The sequence below is a fragment of the Ovis aries genome, chromosome 14, assembly GCF_016772045.2.
Source record: "Ovis aries strain OAR_USU_Benz2616 breed Rambouillet chromosome 14, ARS-UI_Ramb_v3.0, whole genome shotgun sequence".
NCBI classification, from domain to species: domain Eukaryota; kingdom Metazoa; phylum Chordata; class Mammalia; order Artiodactyla; family Bovidae; genus Ovis; species Ovis aries.
This window is the reverse complement of record NC_056067.1, coordinates 49,934,942-49,959,873: the sequence shown is the minus strand read 5'-3', so window position 1 is coordinate 49,959,873 and position 24,932 is coordinate 49,934,942. Positions and strand designations below refer to the sequence as shown.

The 24,932-nt window shown below is 52.2% G+C and overlaps 2 protein-coding genes and 1 non-coding gene across 5 annotated transcripts in view; all 3 read right to left on the bottom strand.

The window, feature by feature from the left end:
- Positions 1-997, bottom strand: part of AXL (AXL receptor tyrosine kinase) — a 36,112-nt gene extending 35,115 nt beyond the window's left edge. For 2 of the 3 annotated variants that reach the window (XM_004015278.5, XM_004015279.5), the window contains exon 1: positions 448-997. In XM_004015278.5, the coding sequence (XP_004015327.1) occupies positions 448-511 (64 nt within the window). In that variant the 5' untranslated portion in view covers positions 512-997. Of the gene's footprint in view, positions 1-46 lie in introns of all 3 variants that reach the window. The other variant, XM_060398612.1, reaches the window with a different exon arrangement.
- Positions 998-3,048: 2,051 nt separating this feature from the next.
- Positions 3,049-3,121, bottom strand: TRNAG-UCC (transfer RNA glycine (anticodon UCC)). The gene has a single exon. It is a non-coding gene; the product is annotated as a tRNA-Gly (tRNA).
- A 7,103-nt stretch (positions 3,122-10,224) lies between these two features.
- Positions 10,225-23,767, bottom strand: LOC101122545 (cytochrome P450 2S1). The gene is made up of 9 exons (XM_027978340.2): positions 23,590-23,767; positions 22,184-22,349; positions 19,767-19,916; positions 18,861-19,021; positions 18,551-18,730; positions 16,090-16,231; positions 14,423-14,610; positions 11,619-11,760; positions 10,225-11,525 (listed from the first exon to the last, which is right to left on the bottom strand). The coding sequence occupies exons 1-9, from the start codon at positions 23,761-23,763 to the stop codon at positions 11,344-11,346; spliced, it is 1,485 nt and encodes a 494-aa protein (XP_027834141.2). The 5' UTR covers positions 23,764-23,767; the 3' UTR covers positions 10,225-11,343.
- Positions 23,768-24,932: the final 1,165 nt, after the last annotated feature.

Below are 24,932 nucleotides of genomic sequence, written 5' to 3'. Positions count from 1 at the left end.
GTGGCAGGGGTGAGGGTCTTCCCCTAGGGCTCCGGAGCCTCCTCACCCTGCGGCCTGACTTCGGGTCCCTTCTGGAAGGCTCCTTTCCGGGCAGCACTTGCTCAGCCCCTCTCTGCGAGGCCCCCAGTTCCAGCCCAGCCCCTACCCCTCCCATCTCCTGTCTGTCCCATTGTGCTGTGTCCATCTCTTCCCCATCTCTGGGGCTCCCAGTTTCTGTTTCTTGTCGTCTGTTCCTCTCTCAAGGGTCCCCTTTTTTTTCTTTCCCGGCCTCTCTTGGTTTGTCTCTGTGTCCCCCTTGTCCCCCTCTCTGTCGTCCCAAGGAAACTCCCCGAGCGGGCTCAGGACTCAGCGCCATCCCCCTCAAACACCTGCCATCCGTCCCCCTCCTCTCCCCCCACAGCCCCTCTACGAGAGGTCCCTCCCCATAGGCCCCCCATCATCACTCACCCTTGGGAGCCACGCGCCCCCAGCAGCACAACGCCCAGCACCAAGCCAACAGGACCTTGCCCATCCTCGGGGCACCAGGCAGTCAGTGCCAAACTTTCCTCAGAAGTTGCTGGGCACCCCGCGAGGGAGGGGGCAGGGCCGGGCTGTCCCCGACCCTCCCCCCAGCTCCCGGCTCCCGCCGCCCTGATTTGGCACTGCCCGCCTGGCACAGCGTGGTGGTTGGGGGGTGTCCCTCGCGGGCTCGGCTCAGCGGGCCGCCTTCCCAGCTCCTCTGCCTCCTTCTCTCCCTCCCAGACTTCGGGCAACACTTTCTCCGCCCCTGGCTCCCCGTCGCTTCTGCCTCCGCCCACCAGCTTGGAGCCCAAGAGGCCACCTAGACTTTGAGGGGTTAACACGGAGAGAAGAGGACCAGTTCGGTCTTAAAGGGGCCCTGGAGGGAGGCTGAGGAGGGGGCAGGGGCCCCTGGCGGCTGCGTCCCCGCTCCCGCTCCGGGCCGGCAGGGCAGGGAAGCTGAGCGGCTCTGTACCCTGGCTCTGGGCGCTGTCCCTCTGGGCTCTCTCTCCGTGCTCGTCTGGTAAACATTCCTCCAGAACTCCACTCCCCTCTGTGACGCCCCCCTCCCCTGCCTCCACCCCCAGCCCAGCCCAGCCAGGCACTCCCCCTTTGCACTCGCAGCTCCTCAGACCAGGACACACACACACACACACTCAGATGTCATCCACACACACAGACACACACGAGAGGCTGGGACAGGAGGAGACACGCAGGGACACGCCGCCCGCCCACACTCAGACAAGCCGGGTCAGGAGCGCCTCCATTCCTGGAAAAAAGTCTCAGAAACCAGAAAAGGGAGGACACTGCTGTATGGGCATCCCCGGGGTGCACTGATTGGGGGGGGGTGCGGGGAGGGGAACATCGCCCCTAGTACCAAATAAAGACCAACGTGGGCACAGAAACAGGATGCCAGTGGATGGGCACTCACGGGGGTGGGGGTGGGAGTAGCCTGAAGACCTGGATGGGAATCCTGCCTCTGCCACTAACCCCATGACCTTACAAGGGACTGGCCTCCCTAAGCCTCAGTTTTTCCATCTGTAAGCTGGGAATAAGAACAGAACCTGCTTGGCAGGCTCTGGGGACAGGGCACATGCAGTTCCGTTGCACGTGGTAACGACAGCTGACTAGGTGTCCTCGGTTTTTCTGCATCTCCTGGGTCTGTCTCTGGGCGCTTGCATTGCTGTCTCCCTCTGGTGGTTTGGTATCCTGATCCTGCAGATCCGGTGCAGGTGTGCTGGTTTCTCCTGCTTGTCCATTTCCCTCCCCCATGTGTTTTGCACGTGTGTGTGTGTGTGTGTGTGTGTGTGTGTGTGTGTGTGTGTGGTCTCTCTGAGCCTGCGTGTTTGTGCAGAACAGACTGAACTCCCAACTCTCTGCTCTTGGCTGTTCTGCTTCTGTACTGGTATCCCCACAGCTCTTCCCAAATTCCTTTCAGCCTCTCAAGGTCTCAGCCACCCGCCCCCTTTCCTCAGTCCTTTCCCACCAGGACCTTGCCTTGGCCTCCTCCCGGGCCTCCATACCTCCTCCAACCCATCTCCCATTTGTAACCAGAGGGATGTTTCTGAAACTCAAATCTGACCCCGTTCCCTCCCTGCTTAACCCTGGCTCCTCACTGCCCTCAGGATGAGCCCTGGCCTCCTCAACTTGGCATCCAGGGCTGAGGCTTGGCCCCCTTCTTGAGCTGTCTTCCATTTCAATGGAGACCTCAGCATCTATCCTGCCTCCTGAGCCTGACCCTCAGGGTCTTCTCAAATACCTCCTACCCTCAGTAAGTTTCCAGCTGCCATGGAGGATTAGACTCAGCTAATTAACCTCTCTCCTGCCTGGCCCTGCTCTCTTCTCCATGACCTCACCCTGGTCCAGACCTGTCTTCTCTGACCTGGACTCCTGCTCTGGCCTCCTCCCTGGTCTCCTGGCCTCCACTCACCCTCCCTCTAACCAGTCAAGAGCAAGAAGAATGTCTTTTGGGATTTCCCTGGCAGTTCAGTGGCTGAGACTCTGAGCTCCCACTGCAGAGAGCCCGGATTCCATCCCTGCCCAGGGAACTAGATCCCACATGCCTCAACTAAGACTCGGAGCAGCCAAATAAATAGATATTGAAAAAAACAAAGACAGATAAAAAGACTGTCTCTCAATCCCAAATCAAACCATTTCCTCCTTTGTCCCAAATCTTCCATGAAAAACCCCTAAACTGCTTGCCTCGTGCCCTCTGATGTCCACCACTTGGCTCCTTTCTCTTGCTCATAGGTCTCCGGCCTCCTCCTGTAGCCCTTTGTCCCCAACCCCTCAGCCCCATCTCAATTGCCCCCTTTCCATGGCATCACTGCCTGGTACTTCCCAGTCAACTCTAGGTCCCCATGTTATTCACTCCCAACACTTTGTCCTTTTCTTTTCTTTTTTTTTTTTCTCTCTCTCTCTATATATACTTATTTAATATTTTTCTTTTTTTAACAAATATATTTATTTGCTTATTTGGCTGCACCAGATCTTTATGTGGTATCTTTAGTTGTGGCATGAGAACTCTCAGCTGTGGCACGTGGGATCTAGTTCCCAGAGCAGGGATCGAACCTGGGCCCCCTGCATTGGAAGAGCAGAGTCTTGGCCACTGGACCACCAGGGAAGCCCTTGTCCTTTTCTCTGGTGATGCTGCTTGAGTTTTCAGGCCTATTTATTGCAGCAACTGTGTGTCTTGTATCTTCCTTCTCCTGCTGGTCTGTGGGCTCTAAGGGAGCAGGCATTGGGTATGTCTTAGTCATCACTCTGTCCCCACCACCCTGTAAAAAACCTTTCATAAAGGGGTCAATTAATTATTGTGGCATTGTGGGGGGGATGCAAATATTTGCAACGATCTGCCCGCTTGCTTGAACATGTTGGGGGTCCGTACGCACCTAATGGGCCTGCTGTGTGCATGGCCAAGTCGAATCTGTATTCGTTCTCTCAAAAACTATTTGCTCGGGATTTCCCTCGTGGTCCCGAGTGGTTAAGAATCTGCCTTTCAATGCGGGGGATCAATGGGTTTGATCCCTGGTAGAGAAACGAAGGTTCCCACGTGCTGTGGGGCAACTAAGCCTGAGTGCTACAACTACTGAGCCTCCCAGAGAGACATTTATCAGGATGCGTCATGGGCAGTGACGACAAATACATCAAGGGGAGGGAGATCAAGGGGGTGGAGAGTGCTGTTTTAGGGAAGGTGGTCAGGGAAGGCCTCTCTGACGTTGCCATCAAGGTCGAAGTAAATTAGCAAGTGAGTGAGTCATGTAAGGAAGGGCATTCTAGGCAGAGGGAACAGCCCCTGCACAGGCCTGGAGGCCGGCTTGTGGAGAACTCCAAGGAGGAGACCTGTGTGGCAGGAATGGATGGGGGTCATGGAGGCGGTGAGGTCATTGTCAGCCTGGCAAGGAAGACTTTGGGCTTTTGTTCTAAATATGATAGACTGCACTAGGGGGCTATTTTCTCTACCCAGCTTTATCAATGTATAATGGACAAATGTATAAAGGACTTCCCTGTAGCTCAAGTGGTAAAGAATCTGCCTGCGATACAGGAGACCAGGGTTCAATCCCTGGGTCGGGAAGCTCCTCTGGAGAAGGGAATGGCAATCCACTCCAGTATTGTTGCCTGGAGAATTCCATGGACAGAGAAGCCTGGCGGGCTACAGTTCATGGGGTCGCAAAGAGTCGGACACGACTAAGTGACTAACACACACAATGGACAAAAGTGTGTAAACTAGTTAAGGGGTACGACATGGTTCACTACATGTATATATTGTGGAGTGGTTACCACAATATATTTAGTTAACCCATCCATTGCCTCACATAGTTACCATTTTTTTTTGGTGTGGATGGTGAGGATATTTACGATCTACTTTCTTCGTAAATTTCAAGTATACAATACAGGGGCTTCCTTGGTGGAGCAGTGGTTAGGTATCTGCCTTGCAATGCACGGGACACTGGTTCGATCCCTGGTCCTGGAAGATTCCACATGCCTCGGAGCTAGTAGTCTTTGCACCACAACTACTGAGCCCATGTGCCCTAGAGTCCGCGCTCGGCAACCAAAGAAGCCACAACAATGAGAAGTCAGAGCTTCTAGAGAGTAGCTCCCGATATATGCAACTAGAGAAAGCCCAGGTGCAGCAACAGAAACCCAGCACAGCCAATCAATCAATAAGCATGCAACACAGTATTAGCTATGTTCCCCAGGTTGTACATTAGATCCCAGAGTTTATTTATTTTGTAAATGGAACTCTGCACCCTTGACCAAAATCTCCCCATTTCTCACCCAGTCCCTGGCAACCACCATTCTTTTACTTTTTCATTTAATTAATTAATTATAGGTGGTGGTTCAGTCTCTAAATTGTTCCAATTCTCGTGACCCCATGGACTGTAGCCCACTAGGCTCCTCTGTTTCTAGGATTTTCCAGGCAAGAATCCTGGAGTGGGTTGCTATTTCCTTCACCAGGGGATCTTCCTGACCCAGGGATCAAACCTGGGTCTTCTGCACTGCAGGCAGTTTCTTTACTGATTGAGCTACCAGGGAAGCCCCCATTAATTATTAATTGAGAGATAATTGATATACAACATTACATTAGTTTCTGATGTACACAGACATTCAGTATTTGTATATATTGTGAAATGATCACCATCGTAAGTCTCGTTTAACCTCCATTACTACACAGTGACAGTTTTTTGTTGGTGTTGTTAACAGAATGTTTAGGATCTACTTTCAGGGGTCTTTCCTGGTGGTCCAGTGGTTAAGACTCTGCTTCCACCGCAGGGGGACTAGGTTCAATTCCTGGTCAGGGAACTAAGATCTTGCACGCTGAGTTGCATGGCAGATTAAAAAAAAAAAAAAAAGAAATCTCTTTTTGGAACTTCCCTGGTGGTTCAGTAGCTAGGACTCCATGTTGCCAATTATGGGGGGAGGGGGCGGGCAGGGGAGGGGGTTTCAGTCCCTGGTCAGGGAACTAGATCCCATATGCTGTATCTAAAGATCCCACATGCCCCAGTTTAAATAAATACATAATTTTAAAATAATCTACTCTCTTAGCAACCTTCATATGTATAGTACAGTATCATTAACCATGATTACCAGGCACCTACTACGTTATATCCCTCTCTGTTTCGTGATTTTTCAGTTTTTTTTAGCTTCCCCATATAAGCGATCATACTACAGTTTGTCTGACTTAATTGCACTCAGATAATGTCTACCAGGTCCATCCATGCTTGTCAGAAATGGCAGAATTTCCGTCTTTCTTACGGCTGAACAATATTCTGCTACTTATCTATGTCACTTTCCCTTTCCCTTTCTTTTCTTTTTTTTTTTTGGCTGCATCACCGTGTGTGAAACTTCCTTGACTAGGGATTGAACCCTTGCTCCCTGCAGTGGAAGCGCAGAGTCGTAACCACTGGACCACAAGGGATGTTCCTATGTTTCTTTATCCACTCATCTGCTGACACAGATTTGTTTCTGTGCCTTGGCTATGGTGAATAATGCTGCCGTGGACACAGGGGTGCAGGTATCTCTTGAGACGCTGATTTTGTTTCCTTTAGATATATACCAAGAAGTGGGATGGGGCTGGATCCTGTGTAACAATTTCATTTTTAAGTTTTTGAGGAGCCTCCAAGCTGTTCTCCATGGTGGCTGCACTAATTTACATTCCCACCAACAGCGCACAAGTGTTTGATTAGGGGAGTGACCTGATTTGATTTGGTTTTCAAAGATCTCGGGCTTCCCGGGGGCTCAGTGGTAAAGAATCCGCCTGCCAGTGCAGGGGACACAGGTGTGACCCCTGGTCTGGGAAGATCCCACACGCTGCAGAGCTACTCAGCCTGTGGGCACCACAACTATCAAGCCCATGTTCTAGAGCCCAGCAACCACAATAAGAGAAGCCACTTCGATGAGAGGCCCATGCACAGCAACTGGAAAGTAGCCTTTGCAGGAGTGAAGACCCAGGACAGCTGTAAATACATAAATATGGCTCTACTGAGACCAGTAAGTGAAAGGGTGATGGGAAACTTTCTAACAGGGGCATCAAGACCTGGACACACTACATGGGACAGTTTATTATTGATGCTGGCAAGGGACCCAGCACTCCCTAGCGAGGAGCTCTTGCCAGAATAAGCCCGCATCTGGTCTAACTCCCAGTTTACAGGGAATTCCTGGCAATGGAAAGACATCTTCTTGAGTAGACATCTTCACCCCCAAGAAGCCATCAGCCAAATGAGGGATGTGACCCAGTTTCTTCAAGAAATTAGTGGCATTACCAGAGGAGAAAAGGGGGAGGGATAAATTAACAGTCTGGGATTAAAATATATACCTGGCTATATATAAAATAGATAACAAGCATCTACCATATAGCACAGGGAACTATACTTGATACATTATAATAACCTATAATAGAAGGGAATATAAAAAAGAATTATATAATTATGTAGATGTATAAGTGAATCACTGCGTTGTACATCTGAAATTAATACAACATTGTAAATCAACTATATTTCAATAAGAATTTAAAAAAATAAGTAGGATTCAAAAGATTGGGGAATGATTACAGCTTAGAAGATTTCCCTGCTGGAGCAGAGGTAAAGAATCCACCTGCCAATGCAGGAGATGTGGGTTCAATCCCTGGGTTGGGAAGATCCCCTGGAGAAGGAAATGGTAACCCACTCCAGTGTTCTTGCCTGGGAAATCCCATGGACAGAGGAGCCTGGTGGACTACTGTCCACGGGGTTGCAGAGTTAGACATGACTGAGTGACTGAGTACAGCATCCCAATGAAGGCACTGCGTGGTGAGCCTTTGAGTGCTGATTTGAGTAAATACGATCACAAAGTACATTTCTGGAAACTTCGGGGAAAGATGAACACTAACTGCGAAAGAGCTAACTGTGATAGGTGTGAAGATGTGGATGTGGTTGTGACTTTTTAAAAATCATTTTGTTTGTTTTTGGCTGTGCTGGGTCTTTGTTGCTATGCAGCCTTTTCTCTAGTTTCAGTGAGCAGAGGCTATACTCTTGAGTTGCAGGCCGCGGGCTTCTGATGGCAGCGGCCTCTCCTGTTGTGGAGCACAGGCTCTGGGGCACTCAGGTCCGGGAGTTGTGGCTCCCAAGCTCTAGAGCACAGGCTCAGCAGTTGTGGGGCACGGCTCAGCTCCTCTGTGGCATGTGGGATCCTCCTGGATCAGGGATCCAACCCGTGCTTCTTACTTTGGCAGGCGGATTCTTTACCACTGAGCCACCAGGGAAACCCCAGAGTTGTGACTTCTAAAAAGTGGCTTTTAGGGAATTCCCTGACAGTTGAGTTGTTAGGACTCCAAGCTTTCAGTGCTGAGGGCATGGGTTCAGTTGGGGAACTAAGATCCCGAGAGACACATGGCAAAAAAAAAAAAAAAAAGAATAGATTTTAAAGGTGGAGTTGTTTTAATAAGTTAGGAGCCTTTGCTGGGGATAATGAAAGTTTTGTGTATAGATAGTGTGATGGTTATACATTGTGAAAGTATTTAATACACTTACAAGTGGTGAAAATGATAAATGGATATATTTTACCCACTCCCCCCCAAAAAAACTGAAGACCACACTAATTGTAAATACTTTTACTTTGGGGTCCGATAATTATTGTTGAGCCATTCTGAGTTTATGTTCTTCTTTGCTTGCTACTGCAATCATTCTAATATGTCAACTTTCATATTAATGTAGTACAAGGTCCATCCTTCCATAAATAAATGACTTTGCAGGTATTTCTGATTCCAAATTTTCCTGAATGTGAACTAGCAAAGGAAAGCTAGTTGGTGCCTTAATTAATTAATTAGGTGGCACCTTACGGCATGTGGGAACTTAGTCCCCTGAGTAGAGACCGAACCCAGGCCCCTTGCATTGGGAGCACGGAGTCTTAGTCACTAGACCACCAAGGACATCCCCACTGCCTTAATTTAAATAAAAAGAGCAAACCTCAAACCTCATTCATTCCTTTTCGTATCCTCCTGACATAAAAATTGAGTATTCAGTCGATAAGTCGTGTCTAAATGTTGGGACTCTGTGGACTGTGGCCCACCAGGCTCTTCTGTCCAGGACATAAAAAGTAGCAATAATAATAAATCCAAGAATGTAACATATATTCTGGTGCCTGTGAAGTTCCAGAATTTTTCGCATCCCTTCTCTTAAATTAAGTAAATATTTTATTGTTTTCTTTTTAAATTATTTCTTTGGCCATGCCATGCGCCATGTGAGATCTTAGCTCCCTGGCCGGGGATCAAACTGATGCCCTCTACTCTGGGAGCATGTTAAATTGCGTGTCTTTTAGATGCTCAACCCTCAGTGAAGGCATCATTAACTAGAAAGTGGCAAAGTTAAGATGTGACCCAGTCTCGTCTTTCTATTTTGTATCATATCACTGTTCTGTGCTACCTTTGTAGAACTTAAGCCAAAAGATAGTGACGACATCATGGAAAATTAAAAAAAAAAAAACAAACGACCAAACACGTTTAGCCAACAATCTGTGCACTGCTGAAGCTTTCAGAGGCCAATATCTGCAATCTTTTGTTTGTTTTGGCTGTGCCGAATGGCATGTGGAATCTTAGTATCCTAACCAGGTACTGAACCTGTTCCCTCCACCTCACCCTCAGCAGTGGAAAGGTGGAGTCCTAACCACTGGACTGCCAGGGAAGTCTTTGAAATTTGTTTTAAAATGCCTTAACAAAAAATAAAGAGTTGGATGGGCAGGTGGATAGAAATGTACTGATGAAGCAGAGCAACCAAGGTGGGAGAATGTAGGTGGTGTCCCATGGATGTTCCCGAATAATCCCTTCAACTTTGCTGCATTTTTGAAAATTGTCATAACAAAATGTTGCAGGAGAAGGGGGACTTCCCTGGTGGGCCCAGTGGTTAAGAATTTGACTTGCAATACAGGGCACTCGGGTTCGATCCCTGGTCAGGGAAATAAGATCCTACATGCCACGGGGCAACTAGGCTCAACTACTGAGCCTGTGAGCCACAACTACAGAGAAGCCCGCATGCTGCAGTGAAGATCTGGAGGGCCGGAACTAAGACCCAACACAGCCATAAATATATAAATAAACGAATATTTTAAAAGAAAAAAAATCGTCAGGTCCAACATATTGACTTTATAAAAGAAAATAAGAAAGGGAAAAAAATGTTGGCGGGGGGAATGTCTGTTCCTATTAGGAATGTGTATTCAATTATTTTCTGAGACTGGCTTTAAAATCATCGCAAGAGAACGACTGATGAAATAAAATCAGCAGAAAGCTGATGGCTTATCGAATGAGGCCGGGTCATGGGCCCACTGCCCTATTCTCTCTACTACCGTATATTTGAAAACTTCCTTACCGGATAGTTGACAAATAAAAAGGTGCTTCTGGCTTCCTTGTGAAGAGAAGGGAGGGAAAGTGTGGCAGGAGAGGCCAGAGTGAAGGTTTGTGTTTCAGCATCTGCTTTCAGTTTGGGAGGGTGCCCAGGGTGCTGGGCGGTCACCTTCAGGCTGTCCCAAACTGAGGTCCCCCCACCGCCCCAAGCCCCCGCCCCCTAGTCCTGCCCCTCCCCCAACCAGCCTCACCGGAAGTGAGGCCTAGGACAGCTCCCCTCCCCGCCACACATCTGCTACTGATGTCAACAGCCAGGGTAGGCGGGGGCCATGTTTTTCAGTTCCCGCCTAGCCTCGAGGGAGGGGTGGACCACCGTCCCCACCCCTTACTCACAATGATGGACACTGTCACACTCAGAGTAGGCCCAGCCTCGGGGCCAGAAACAAACTTTTATTGCAAAATGGGGACCTTCCAAGTGGCAAGGACGTCAGAACTGGCCTCTTCCCTGACACAGTGAACTGGAATCTGGCTCCTTCCATGGGGTCTAGCTGGGGCTGTGACACAGTCAGGGCGGTGGGTCAGTGCATGTGCTGGTGGGGGCGAGGGGCGAGCCTGAGAGGCTAGGGCTTCCCTGGAGGCTCAGTGGCAAAGAACCTACCTGCCCATGCAAGAGACGTAAGAGACATGGGTTCAATCCCTGATATAAGCTGGTGTGTGTATGTGTGTGTGTGTGCGGGCGCACGCTACCCTGGCCTGGGGGTCCACGTGTGTCCAACTTTACCTGGTTCCCAGGCTTGTGTGCACAATTGTCCACTGGGGTATGTCTGTATTTGGGGGCATCTGAGGATCAGGGTACCTGCAAAGGGAATGCCCTTGGCTGAAGGTGGCCCTCGAGGCTGTGTTGTGTCTTAGCAGGGAGATATCCAGCAGTCAGGTGGTGCCACACACACGTGGGCTGGCTGTGTCCTTTGACAGCTGGGGGCCTGTGGATGGCAACAGTCTTATACCTGGATCGCAGTAGGGTCACCAAGGGACATACCTCTCTGAGGACATGTGTGTGGTGATGTGACCCAGCCTGGGGTCTCTGCTCCAGGCTCCCAGAGACGGTGGCACCAGTAAATTTGATGCACTCAGAGGGCATGTGGGCCATAAACACTGTGGCCATCTCCGTGAATTGTAACAGCAGCAGCTGAATGCCCATGTGTGGGCTGGGAGTCCAGGGTGGTTGTGCTGTGTGTTGAGTTGGTGGGTTATCTGGGTATGTGGTTGTGATTTCAGATGGGCTGAATTTCTGTCTTTAGAAAGCAGTGTGGCGCAGTTACCTTATGGTTCTCGTGGGTGTGTCCGGGTGCTGATAACCCTGCGGATGTGGAGGCTGAACACACATGTGTGAATATTCACCTACACATGTGAATGAGGCTGCCCTAGACGCATGACTCTGGAGACACAGCCATGTCCATGCCCACTGTCGAGGCTGCCACCCTTCCAAGGCTGTCATCCAGTCCACACAGCAGGTGGCGGTGGGATGGAGGTCAGCGGGGCCGGAATCGCAGCTGGAAGGCTCGGGGGATGTTGAAAAGGCCACTGATGGCCGGCTGGAGGCTCAGGGCGCCCGGCGGGCATGGGCCCTCCAGCGAGAAGGCCTGCAGGATGGCGGTGAACAGGAGGAAGAGTTCGGTCCGAGCCAGGCCCTCCCCGAGGCAGACGCGCTTACCTGGAGGGAAGAGAGAGGTGGCACTGGGTCAGCCACCCTCCCCGCCAGGCACAGGGGGACCGGTGAGTGGGCAGGGGCGGCCCCAGAAGATACCTAAGGAGAAGGGCAGGAATGCCTCGTGCTTCTTGAACTTCCCATCCGCATCCAGGAATCGGCCTGGGTTGAACTCCTCGGGTTCTTTGAAGACCGCGGGGTCATGCAGGACGGAGCCGAGAAGGGGGAAGACCTCTGTGCCCTGTGGTGGTGGTAGTCACTCAGCCACGTCCGACTCTTTGCGAACCCATAGACTGTAGCCCGCCAGGTTCTGCCGTCCATGGCATTCTCCAGGCAAGAATACTGGAGTGGGTTGCCGTTTCCTACTCCAAGGGAATCTTCCTGACCCAGGGATTTCCCGCACTGCAGGCAGATTCTTTACCATCTGAGCCACCAGGGGAGGTCATAACAAAGCTACAAATATCCAGACTCCCCTGGTGGCCCAGTGGCTAAGAATCTGCTTTCCAACTCAGGGAACACTTGGGGAATGAAGATCCTGCATGCTGAGGGGCAACTAGAGAAGTCTATACGCGGTAACGAAGACCCAGCACAGCGCCCCCCAACCCCGCCCTCCCTCCAAAATTCTGGCCCCTAAGCTCTTGGAAAACAGTGGGGACATAAAAAAATATAAAAAACACCCCAAACTACAAATATCCCTCACCCCCAAGGTTTTCAGTTCCTGAGGGCAGAGCACAGCAGTCTGGAGTCTGGGGAAACTGACTCACAAAACATAGCGGCATCATGTTCACTGAGTACTTTTACGGATCAGGCATCTTATTAAGTGTTACATATATTACCTCACATATACTATATACACATATTATACTTACAAAGACACACAAACTCACTAAATCTTTTTAACAAGGCTGCAGGTATGTATGAGTGCTCAGGCGTATCTGACTCTTTGCGACCCCATGGACTATAGCCGGCCAGGCTCCTCTGTCCATGGGATTTTCCCGGCAAGAGTACTGGAGTGGGTTGCCGTTTCCTTCTTCATTTAACAAGTCCAGGGAACAGTTACTAATATGATCCCTATTTTAGAGATGGGGGACTTCCCTGGCAGTCCAATGGCTAAGACTCTGTGCTTCAACTGCAGGGGACATGGGTTCCATCCTTGGTCAGGGAACTATTAATAGTTGCAAGTTGCGTAACCAAAAAAAAAAGATGGGAAAACAAAGGCTCAGCGATCTTAAGCAACTTGCTTGAGGCAACATCTGGACATGGCTAGGCAGAGCTTATTATTTTTACATTTGTTATTATACCTTGAGGGTATGCTGTGATTAAGCTGTGGCTATCCTAAGCCTCTTAGCTCAGAGTCCAGCTTTCTGCCACTATGGTCTTCTGAAGGTGAAGGGTGGGTGGGTGAGGGCTGTCCATGAAGGCATCCCCCTGCTCGGGTTTGGGGAGAGGGGCAGCCCCTTCAGCTGAGATCATAGTCTCCATGTTCCCAAGACTATGGTGGAGGGTGAACGAAGGTCGGGAATCTGAGGAGGAAGTGAGGGACCTCCTTTACTGAAGACACTGGCTACTGGGGCTCTGAATTGGGAAGGTTGAGTGAGCACTGAGGAGAAGGTCATACTGTCGCTGTTCAGAAAAGAGATTAAAAAAAAGAGAAAGACAGATAGCAATGGTTAAAGCATAGGCTCTGGGCTTAAATCCTACCCCTATTGCTCGCAGGCTGGGTGAGCTTGGCAAATCTAACCTCTCAAGGCTCAGTTTCCTCATCTGTAAAGTGGGCATGATAAAGCTATAGTGTTGCTCTGAAGGTTAAATAAGGTAATACGTGCAAAGCATTTAGAATAATATCTGGCACAGAGCAGGCCCTTGATCACTGATGCCTGTAACTGCTGTTGCCATTATCGTATGGTTATTGTAGCTGCAATGGTCGCTGCTTTACCAATAGTTGCTGCTGTGGGGTACGTAGGAGCCCCACTTCCTGCACAGCTCATTTGGTGTTCTGGGGTTTTTCTTTTTGGCCATGCCGCATGGCATGTGGGACCTTACTTCCCCGACCAGGGATTGAGCCTGTGCCCCCTGCATTGGAAGTTTGGGGGTCTTAACCACTGAACCACTGGGGAAGTCTCTCATTTGGTATTTCACAAGCCTCATTTCACAGATTCCTTACAATCTCAAATTGATAATATTATTGTTTCCGATTTAGTAGAGAAGTAGATGGAGGGCGAAGTGATTAGCTCCAGGTCTCAGCTAGAAAACAGCAGGACTGGATTCTAACTGCTTTGAGTTGGATTCTACAACAAACTCAAGGAGCAGCTTGCCGGAAAGGCACTTGCGGTTTCCAGGGAGATGTCGCCCCCTGGTGGTGCTAGCTGTGAGTTGCTCTCGAATGAAGGGGCAGGAACTGAGTGTGTAGGTGTGGAGGGAAGGAGAGCCTGATAGCCTTTGCAGCGAGGAGGGGAATGGGGAGAGTGGAGGGGAGAGGTCTCCGTTGGCCCTCAGTTCTCAACTTGCTTCCCTGCCTGTCACCTTATCTGATTGTCTCAGCCACAACTGGAAGGAGGCAGAATAGTGGGGCACAGAGGAGCCTGGTGGGCTGCAGTTTGTGGGGTCGCAAAGAGTCAGACTCCACTTAGCGGCTCAACAACAAAGAATTAGGATCCGTTGGACACACCGGCAAACAGGCTCAGAGACAGCGTCAAAATGCAAGAGAAAATGTACACAGAAGGAAACAGAGGTGCAGAGACAAGGACAGAAAGAGGGAGATGTCATCCAGAGAGGAGAGAGAGAGAAGAGGAAGACGAAGACACAGAAAACAGACCAAGATCCAGAAACAAAGACAGCAAGGGACTCGGAGACAAGGCTCGGGGGGGAGAGAGCCGCTGGATCTGGCTGACCGGAAAACCTACCTGAGGCAGGGTGTACCCCCGGAAGCGGGTGGTCTTGGTGAGGGCACGGGGTATTCCCATGGGTACCAGTGCCAGCAGCCGCTGCGCCTCGTGCAAAACTGCATCCGTGTAGGGGAGGCGGGCTCGGTCCTCCAGGCTTGGCCCCTGGCCAGCCCCCAGCTCTCGCATCAGCTCCTCCTGCACACGCTCTGCATGCCAGAAGAGGAGAATTGGAGGTCAAAGTCTGGGCGGGGTCCTTTGATCTCCCCTTGGACATCTCACCTTCTTCTTCTTCTTAAAACATTTATTTATTTATTTAGCTGTGCTGCCCAAATCTTAGTTTCCAGACCAGGGATTGAACCCAAGCCCCTGGCAGTGAAAGTGTGGCATCCTAACCACTGGACCACCAGGGAACTCCCATCTTCTTGATCGGCTATGGTTAGGGGTGAGGCTGGCGGGCACGAAGGGAGAGTCCTCTGGCCTTCCACAGCCCGGACATCCTGTGTGCTGGGCATCACGTCTCTCTTCTTCCAATTCCCGCAACAATCCTGCGGTGGCGGGGGAGTAGCCATTATGTAGCCCCATTTCCCAGATAAGGACACTGAGGCCTGGTGAGCTGAAATCGCAGCTGACTCCATTCCACCAAGGCCACCAGGTCCCAGCTTCCCTGTCATCCCATCCCACTGGCTCGATGGCATTTGATGGAGTGGCCTGCCCCTGAAATGCTGCAGTGCCTTGGGGCACATTCCCAGCCTTCCCTCACCAACACAGCTTCAGGTCTTGCCTGTGCTCTGATAACCCCAGTTTGTTTTTTATCTTCAGTTCTGACCCGGGTTGGATGCCTCCCCCTGGTGGTCCCAGGCTCCTCACACTCAAACTGTCTCCAAATGGGGCTTCCCCAGTGGCTCGGTGGCAAAGAACCCGCCTGTCAATGTAGGAGGCTCAAGTTCGACCCCTGTGTTGGGAAGATCCCCTGGAAGAAGAAATGGCAACCTGTTCCAGTATTCTTGCCTGGAAAGTTCCATGGACAGAGGAGCCTGGCGGGCTACAGTCTGCAAAGAGTTGGGCACGACTGAGCAGTTGAGCATGAACTCACGGCCTCAGTGTCTCCCCTGAAATAGCTCCTCATCCCTCTGCCCCCATCTCAGGGTGGCCTCATGGCTCGCCCATCCCCTGGCCAGAGCCCTGGGCCTGTCCCTGGACGCCTCCCTCCCTTGTCATCCTCTACCACCTGCCTACCAGGCCCCCTCTTCCCTCCTCACAGCCTGGCGCAGCCCTGTTCTCTCCCACCCAGGTCCCTGCCCTGGCTCCACCCTGACTTCCTGGCGTCCTCTTTCACACTCTACAACCTACTTCTTCATGACAGACCAAAACATTTTTCTAAAATGCTAATTTGACCTTGCCCTCCCCTGCTCAACAGCTCTCCATGGCTCCCCACTGCTCAGGGTGAGGCGTACAATGTACCACCAAGGCAGCAAGGCCGGAGACATCTCCTGCCTCCTTTCTCATTTCACTGTGCCTCAAGCTGCAGCCGGCAGTCCCCAAACTTCCCGCTCCTCAGACACCCTGGATGTCTGGGCCCATTCTCATCTCCATGCTCTGGCTCAGACTGCCCACTCTCCTGAACATTCTTCTTCTCGAGCCCTCCCTCCTGTTCCCAGGGCCCGGCTGGTGGAGAAGGCTCCTACCTTGGACCTGAGGGTATTTCAGCAGGAGCAGCAGGGTGTAGCGGATCGTGGTGCTGACGGTCACCGTCCCGGCGAACAGCAGATACACGACCGTCATCAGCAGGTTCTTGGCGGTGAATTCTGTGTTTGGGTCTTGCTTCTCCTGGGAGAAACCAAGCAGAGGGACTCAGACAACGCAGGCTGTGGGCATTAGAGATCCAGCACAGCCACGTTTAGGGTATAGGGCAGCAAGTGAAAAGCTTTGTCAGGGAGTTTAAATAAGATGCATGGGCAAGTCGGGTCTTGACATTACTTCTGTTGGCTTGAAATAGTTTAAAAATGAAAGAGTGGCTGCGATTAAAAAAATGCAAACAGAAAATGACAAGTGTTGATGAGGATGTGGAGAAACCGGAACCCCTATCACCAAGGGGACACATGAAAGGGTGCAGCAGGGACTTCCCTGGTGGCCTGGTGGTTAAGAATCCGACTGCCAACTCGGTAAACATGGGTTTGATCCCCGGTCCGGGAAGATCCCACATGCTGCAGGGCAACGAAGTCTGTGCGCCACAACCACTGAGCCCACACTCCTAAAGCCCGTGCTCCACAACAAGAGAAGCCACCGCAGTGAGAAGCCCGTGTTCCACAAAGAAAAGTAGCCCCTGCTCACCGCAACTAGAGAAAGCTCAAGCGCAGCAATGAAGGCCCAGTGCAGCCACACACAAAAAGGGCAGGGTGCAGCTATTATGGTAAATGGTATAGACTGCTGTACCTCCAAAGCTACAAACAGGATTACCATGTGATCCAGCAATTCCACTTCTGGGGATTTATTCAAAAGAGTAGAAAGCAAGAAAAATAATAGAAAGCAGGATGTTCATGTTCATCGCAGCATTATTCACACACTGGCCAAAAGGTGGAAGTAATCCAAGTGTCCACTGATGGATGAATGGATAAAGAAAATGTGCTATATTTATACAATTCAGCCTTAATAAGGAGGGAAATCTTGTCACGAGGTAGAGCGATAATGAATCCTGAGGACATTATGCTAAATGAGATAAGCCACAAAAGGACAAACACTGGTGGCTCAGACGGTAAATCATCCGCCTGCAATGTAGGAGACCTGGGTCTGATCCCTGGGTCAGGAAGCTCCCCTGGAGAAGGGAATGGCTACCCACTCCAGTATTTTTGTCTGGAGAACTGCATGGACAAAGGAGCCCTGCAGGCTATAGTCCATGGGGTCACAAAGATTTGGACACAATTTAGCTACTAACACACACACATGAGGTGCCTAGAGTAGTCAAATTCATAGAGACAAAATGTAGAAGGGGGTGGCTGGGGGCTGGAGGAGGGAAGAAGGGGGAGCTGTCTTTTAACGAGTACAGAATTTCAGTTTTGCGGTTGAAAAGAGTTTTGGTGATGGGTGGTGATGATGTAATTAATATCTAACACTACTAAATTGTATATTTCATTTTTTTTTTTGACCATGCCACAGTTTGTGGGCTCCTAGTTCCCTGACCAGGAATCGAACTCAGTCTCTTGGCAGCAAAAGTGTGGAGTCCCAACAACTGGACCACCAGAGAACTTCTGAATTTTTCACATTTTAATTTTTTACGGAAGTCTGGTTGATTTATGATGTTTCCAAGATACAGCAGAGTTATACAGATGGTATACAGAATGTATAGAGATTCAGTTATACACACATAACTGAATTATACTACATATATTCTTTTTCAAACTCTTCCATTATGGGTTATTATAAGACATTAAATATACTTCCCTGTACTATACAGTAGGTCCTTGTTTATCTATTTTATATACAGTAATATCTGTTCATCTCAAATATAATTAAATCTTTTTAATTCAAAAAATGAAAGGAAATGGGAATTCCCTGGCAGTTCAGTGGTTACGGCTCCATACTTTCACTGCCGAGGGCCTGGGTTCAATTCCCAGTCAGAGAACTAAGATCCCACAAACCGAGTGGCATGGCCAAAAAATAAAAAAGTAGGGCCACAGAGTTAAGAAAAAAATTCCTCTCTCTCCATGAACAGGGTGGCTGCATGTATTCAAAGACTGTGGCCCTGAATATCTCCCTTAATTGCAAAGTGTGTACAATTAAAAACTAGTTATTTCCACAGGGGTCATCATAATGTGAAATTTCCCATATGCTGGTTGTTCTCACTTAATTAATAAAAAGGACTTTCTTAGTGTAATTTGCAATCACAAGGTTTCATAAGTAAACCATTGTAATTAATAGGAACTGTGCTGTGTGGGCGGGGGGAAGTGACAGTGAGGGTTGACAGCAGCGGGTCAAGGGGCTTGAGGCCTGGGCAGGGGGCTGAGGTTGGAGGGAGGACAAGATGCAAGGGACTCAGCCCTGCATTCACAGAGGGACGTGCAGAGAGAAAGAGGGAGGCTGACAGAGCGTCCCAGCTACACCACCCGGGTGGGGGCCGGCCAGGAGGCCCCCAACCCCAACCTTACCCACCTTTGCCATCTTCAGCAGGAAGGCGTCCATGAGGTCGCGTGCAGGGCCTGCGGCGCCCAGGCTGCCCTCGTGCTGCCCCACCTGCTGGGCAGCGAAGGCGGCCACGGTGCCCAAGTGGCCAAGGAGCTGTGTGTGGGGGCCTGGGAGGCACTGTAGGAACCGGGAGAACATCTCGTAGGTCTGCAGGGAGAACGACAGCTGTTTTCCCGGGGGCCCTGCACCAGGGCAGAGGGGCAGGTGGACAGGGCGCTCTGGGGTTACCTGGAAGACCTTTGGGGAAGGTGGCCGGAGAGGGGTCCCAGCCACTCACCTGGCCCCACGGGGAGCTGACAGCCACAGCAATGCCGCCAGCCGCCCGGACCACGGCCTGGAACTCCTCACTGTCGTAGGGGAGGCGGAGGTCGAAGACGAGGGAGCAGATGATGTTGCAGGTGGCCTGGGCCAGCAGCAGGGAGGGGTCAAACAGCTGTCCTGGGGAGGGGGCACAGTGGGGAGGCCGTGATGGAGACAGGCAGAGTGGAACTGGCTTGGGCAGAGCTGGTCCGCAGATGGAAGAGGGGCCCGACACCACCAGAAATAGGCACAGAGGGAGACAGAGACAGCCGACTGAGACAGAGAGAGATAGGGAGGCAGAGTCAGCGAAAGAGAGATGCTGAGAGTCAGACTGGGGAAGAGAGTCAGACATGGGACTTCCCTGGGGGGCCAGGGGCTAAGAGTCTGCACTCTCACTGCAGGGGGCGAGGGTTCAACCCCTAATCAGAGAACTAGATCCCACGTGCCACTTGGCTTGGCTTGGCCAAGGGGAAAAAGAGAGAGAGAGTTAGAGAGAGAGAGACTTACAGGATAGAATAACAGAAAAATAGAGAAAGGTGGCCCAGTGGTAAAGAATCCACCTTCCAGGGCGGGAGATGAAGGAGATGTGGGTTTGATCCCTGGGTCCGGAAGATCTATTAGGCTGTGGCAACCTGCTCCAGTATTCTTGCCTGGAGGATCCCATGGATGGAGGAGTCTGGCGGGCTACAGTCCATGGGGTCGCAAAGAGTCTGACATGACTGAGCAACTGAGCACACAGAGAAAAAGAAGAGGCAGAAAGAGTGACGTGACAGCTCTCAGGGAGATAGCAGGGTGGACGGAGGCGGAGGAAGACAGAGGTGGAGTAAACAGAGCCCCCAGCCTGGCCCCGAAGTTCCTGCCATAGTCCGGCGGCCCTGCTGACCTTTTGTCCCCTGGAGAGCCTCCACCAGACATCGGGCCTCCGCCTGGATCAGCTCCTCGCCTTCTCGCTTCCCCATGCCCAGGTCCCGCAGGGCCAGTGTGGTGAACTTCCTCAGCTGCCTCCATCGCTCCCCGTTGGAGAAGAACACCCCTGCAGAGACAGCTAGGCTCAAGGAGGGACCGGTCCTCCCCCTGATCCCCAGGACTCCTCCCTTCCTCCCAGGGAGGTGCCCTGTCCTGGGTCCATATGAGCCTAGTCCAGGGAGGAGGACTCAGGAGGTGCTCCATCAGTGCCAAACCCTGCGTCAGAGGCTGACCTCCTGGGGAGTCATTAACGGGAATTATCCAGACTCGTGTCTGGATAGTTCACCGAGGTGAATGAAGATGACTTCCTTTCTTCTCTCTATCCACCTTTTTATTCCTCTATTCACCCACCCATCCATTTATCCTTCCTTCCTCTTCCTCTTTCTCCCTCCCTCCCACCCTTCTATCCATCTATCTTAACATTTATGCAGGTCTTCTCAGCTGGCCCTAGCGGTAAAGAACCTGTCTGCCAATCCAGGACATAAAAGAGAGGCGGGTTGGGGTTGGGAAGATCCCCTGGAGAAGGAAATGGCAATCCACTCCAGTATTCTTTCCTGGAGAATCCCATGGCCAGAGGACAGAGGAGCCTGGCGGGCTACAGTCTATAGGGTTCCAAAGAGTCGGACATGACTGAAGTGACTTAGCACGCATGCGCGGGCACTGGGTCCAGGGAGGCAGGAGGGAGGAATTGCACTGTTTTCCTCTTTATCCAGGAGACTTGCTCTGGACACACCCTTCCCTGCTCTGAGCTGTTTCCACTTGTAGAATGCCAGCCCACAGTGGCCTCCTGGATGCCTCCTTCTGGATGTCCCCTGCCCACCCATCCCTCCACTGGGCCCCACACTGGCCTCAGCATCTCTCCTTGGCTCAGCCACCGAGCATCCCATTCCCTGCCCAGAGTCCTGCGTTCCTCTCCCGACCACCTCCCCTCCCCACTCCACGGCCCCAGCCCTGGTCCAGCCCTGGTCCAGGCCAAGCCCCTCTCTGGACTCCCACACAGGAACCAGAGGACCTTTTCAACTCTGACTCTGTTCTTTTCCAGGAAAACCCAAAGTCTGGCTTGACTCAGGCTCTGCATGATCAGGCTCCGCAGACGTCTCCAGCTTTGTTCCGCATGCACTCACACTGGCCTTTTCTCACTTCCTCAAAGGTGTCAGCATGTCCCCTCTGCCTCTGCCCTTGCTGTTCCCTCTGTCTGGACCACTCACCTCTTCCTCCTCACTGAACTAACTCCACTCAGCCTGGAGGTCTCAGCTTAAATGTCACCCTCTCTAGGAAGCCTTCCCTGACTCCTTCTATTCTCCCCTCAACTCCCTCTGCTCCTGTGGCCAGTAAAGGTCCCCTCTGTCCTGCTTTCAGGACAGTGCATGCATGATCAGTCATGTTTGACCCTTTGCAACCCCATGGACCGTAGCCCTTCAGGCTCCTCTGTCCAGGAAATTATTTTCCAGGCAAGAATACTGGGTTGCCATTTCCTCCGCCAGGGGATCTTCCCAACCCAGGAATTGAACCCGAGTCTCTGGCGGCTCCTGTATTGGCAGGGGGGTTCTTTACCACTAGCGCCACCTGGCTTTGGAAGTCTAGTCTCTCCCTCCATCTCACACAGCTCATCACTTCCACAGTAAAACATGTCATTACATTTGCTACTGCTGTGTTCCCAGTACCCAGCCAGGTGTAATGAAAAGGTGTCAGTCGATGAACGCATGCTTACCTCACCTCCGTGCTTTTGTAGGTGCTGGGCTCTCTGCCTGGAGCACTGTTCCCCTAATCCTATGAGTCTCAGCTCAGACTCTCCCCATCTTTCGGGAAGGCCTCCTGGACAGGCTGGGCCAGGCGCCTCCTCCGATTCCATCAGTCCCAGGGCTTCCCGCAGGCCAGCCCTGACCTCTCTGGCCTGTCACTATCAGGCGACAGGTCTGTCTGCTCCTGACCTGTGCGGTCCGGGAGAGCAGGGCTGAGGCTGTTTACTCACGGCTGTGTTCCCTGGAGCACCCAGCACTGGCCTCCTGCTTTCAATCTTAACACAGAGGCTCGTTTGTACATTTTGAGAGTTTGCCCACTAATTCCCAGTGTCTCAAATGCTCTCCGTTTTCCTCCCAACCCTGTGGCTTCCCCTGGAGCAGTAATAACTACTACAACCAGATAACTAGTGAGTGCTGACTTTGAGCAAACTTCAGTACCATTAGGTAATAGGCACTGTTATCATCCCATTTTACAAATGAGGAATCAGAGGCCCAGAGACCCTGAACCACGCACAGATGACCACAGGCCAATAAATGGTGGCAGGCTCTGAGTGAAGGGACCCAGCAGCCTCCAGCTCCCCTGGTGACTCACCGTGGCTATCGAAGGTCCTGTCCAGCGTTGCCACCATCCCCCGCCCGCTGAACTCCTCGGCCTGACCTCCCAGGGCCTCCTGCACAGCCTCATGCCCAACCAGGACCACCACGCGCCGCCAGGGTCCCAGGTACACGGTGAACACTGGTCCGTACTTCTTACTCAGCTGGGAGCAGGGAGGAGAAGCATGAGTGATGTGGGGCAGGCTGCTGCCTCTCAAAGTCTATGTGTCTCCATCTCGACCCCTTGTCTCTGGATGAACCACCTAAGAGGAACCCCTTCTGCTTCTGCCTCACCCCAAATGGAAATAGTCCCTTTGGGAGATTCAGTTCTTGTTTTGTACCAGGCTCCCAGCCTCCCGCCCCCAAAAGCTCTCCTTCCCCAAACTCCATCACCCAACACACTCTCTTGTCCCCATCCCCTTACTCTGCAGAGCCCTAACTTCTGACGCCAGGAAGACCCAAGACCCACCATTACTTCCACAACTCAGACACATAGCGGCAAAAATGGGCACGGATGATAACAGTGGGCTTCCTTAATCCCCGCACCCCCAAAAAACTAACCACTCCTTTGAGTCACTGCTAAATCCTCAAATTCTGGGAGCAGATATCACCAAGCACCAGCACTCTCTCTCTCCAAACAAGACGGATACTGGCCTTGCAGGTATGGAGGACCCCAGAATGGGGAACCTCTGGCCTTTCCTCACTTCCCCCCCACCCTGAAAAGGTTGGGGCCACCCCAGCCTTCTTTCTCTCCCCCCCTTTCTCCTTCCCAGGAGCTTCTGGCTCCCTCCTAGCTGAGTTCCATGTATTCCCCTCCCCTCCCCCCCACCCGTCTCCAGCCCGTATCCCCATCAGTCCCGGCAGACAGATTCCTGGAATCCTCCAGCCTCCAACTCCCCCGCGTGAGGGGCGGGGGGTGGGGTGGGGTGGAACACCTTCTTTTCACTCTCTGCTCCCTCCTCAGGAGACTCACCTGTGATTCCCCGCTACCTCTCCCAGTGGGACAAGCCACCACGGTCTCTTCTGCTTGAGATCTCTTGTCTCAGCTCCGGTTCCCTGCACCCCGCTGCAACCTTCCTAGGATTCTCCCAGTCTCTCTAACCCGGGACCCCTGCCACTCTGGATCTTGCTTCCGACCCCTCACACCCTCTCCAGGATTCTCTGCCTCTCCTAGCGCCATCCCCACCCTAGCCTCCTTTCTCACCGTCACTCCCCCAACTATCTCAGCCCGGGACCCTTACTCCCACCCCATCCCGGGGAATCCGTAGCCCCTTCGCCTGCATCCTCTAGGATACTCAAGGGCCTCTCTGCGTGGTCTCCCGGTTTGGGGTCCCCTCGCGTCTCTTGGCTCTGGCACCCCTCTCACCCCCTCTCCTCTAGCCGGGACGTCATGCGGCCGCTCACCCGCAGGAGCCCCAGGTAGAGCGCCCCCGGCCGGAGTTGCAGCAGGTTGCCCAGCAGCGGCAGAGGCGTGGGCCCCGGGGGCAGGTGGCCTCGGGCCCAGGTCGCAGGCAGCACCAGCGTCACCACCAGGAGGAGAAGCAGCAGCAGCAGCGCCCAGGTGCCTGCCGCCTCCATCTCTGCAGGTCTGCGGCTTCTCCGGTTCTCAGAAGCCCCACGCGGCCCGGCCCGTCGGGGGCGGGTGCGGGGCGGCTCCCTCCCTCCCCGCCGGAATCCGCCCGAGGGAGGCGGGGCCGGAGCCTCTCCCGTTGCGTGCGGGCGGGATTCTCTCCCCGCCGCCGGATTTCTTTCTCCCAGACGCCTGCCTCCGCCTGGTGTCGGGGAGACACTCCTCAACGGTCCTAGGTCCCCCAGGTTCGAGGGGGCGGAGACCGCTCCCCGCGCCCCAGGTAGGGCGTGGACCCACGGGAGGAACCTGCAAGCCGGAGACTTTGGCCGCCTCCTGGAGGCCACACCCCAGTGCCTGGCGGCGACCCCGGGCCGCCCTCCCCAGCTCCTGCCTCCTTCCTCACTGTTATCTGAGTGTCTGTGCTCGCGTGCTGGCTTGTGTGGTGGGTCTGAGCCGGTTTCCTCCAGCATCTTACATCTTCACCATGAACTAAGACGGGGAACGGGACCTTTAACAATATATAAAATATATAATCAACAAGGACCCACTGTATAGCACAGGGAACTATGCTCAGTATCTTTTAATAACCTGTAATGGATGGCAGCACCCACTCGATGGACGTGAGTTTGAGTGAACTCCGGGAGTTGGTGATGGACAGGGAGGCCTGGCGCGCTGCAGTTCATGGGGTCGCAAAGAGTCGGACATGACTGAGCGACTGAACTGAACTGAACTGAACTGAATGGAAAGGAAGCTGAAAAAGGAAAAAAAAAAAGTATATATATATATAAACACACACACACACACAAGTACATATATATTTGGGCTTCCCTGGTGGCTCAGACAGTAAATAATCCGCCTGCAAGGAGAGCTCAGGGAGACCTGGGTTCGATCCCTGGGTCGGGAAGATCCCCTTGGAGGAGGGCATGGCAACCCGCTCCAGTATTCTTGCCTGAGAAATCCCATGGACAGAGGAGCCTGACGGGCTACAGTCCACGGGGTTGCAAAGAGTCAGACACAACTGAGCGACTAAGACAGCACAGCGCAAGTGCGCGCGTGTGCGCACACACACACACAATATACTTATATATATGTTGTTGTTCAGTTGCTAAGTCGGGTCCAACTCTTTGTGACCTCAAGGACTGCAGCACGCCTGGAGTTTGCTCAAACCCATGTCCAT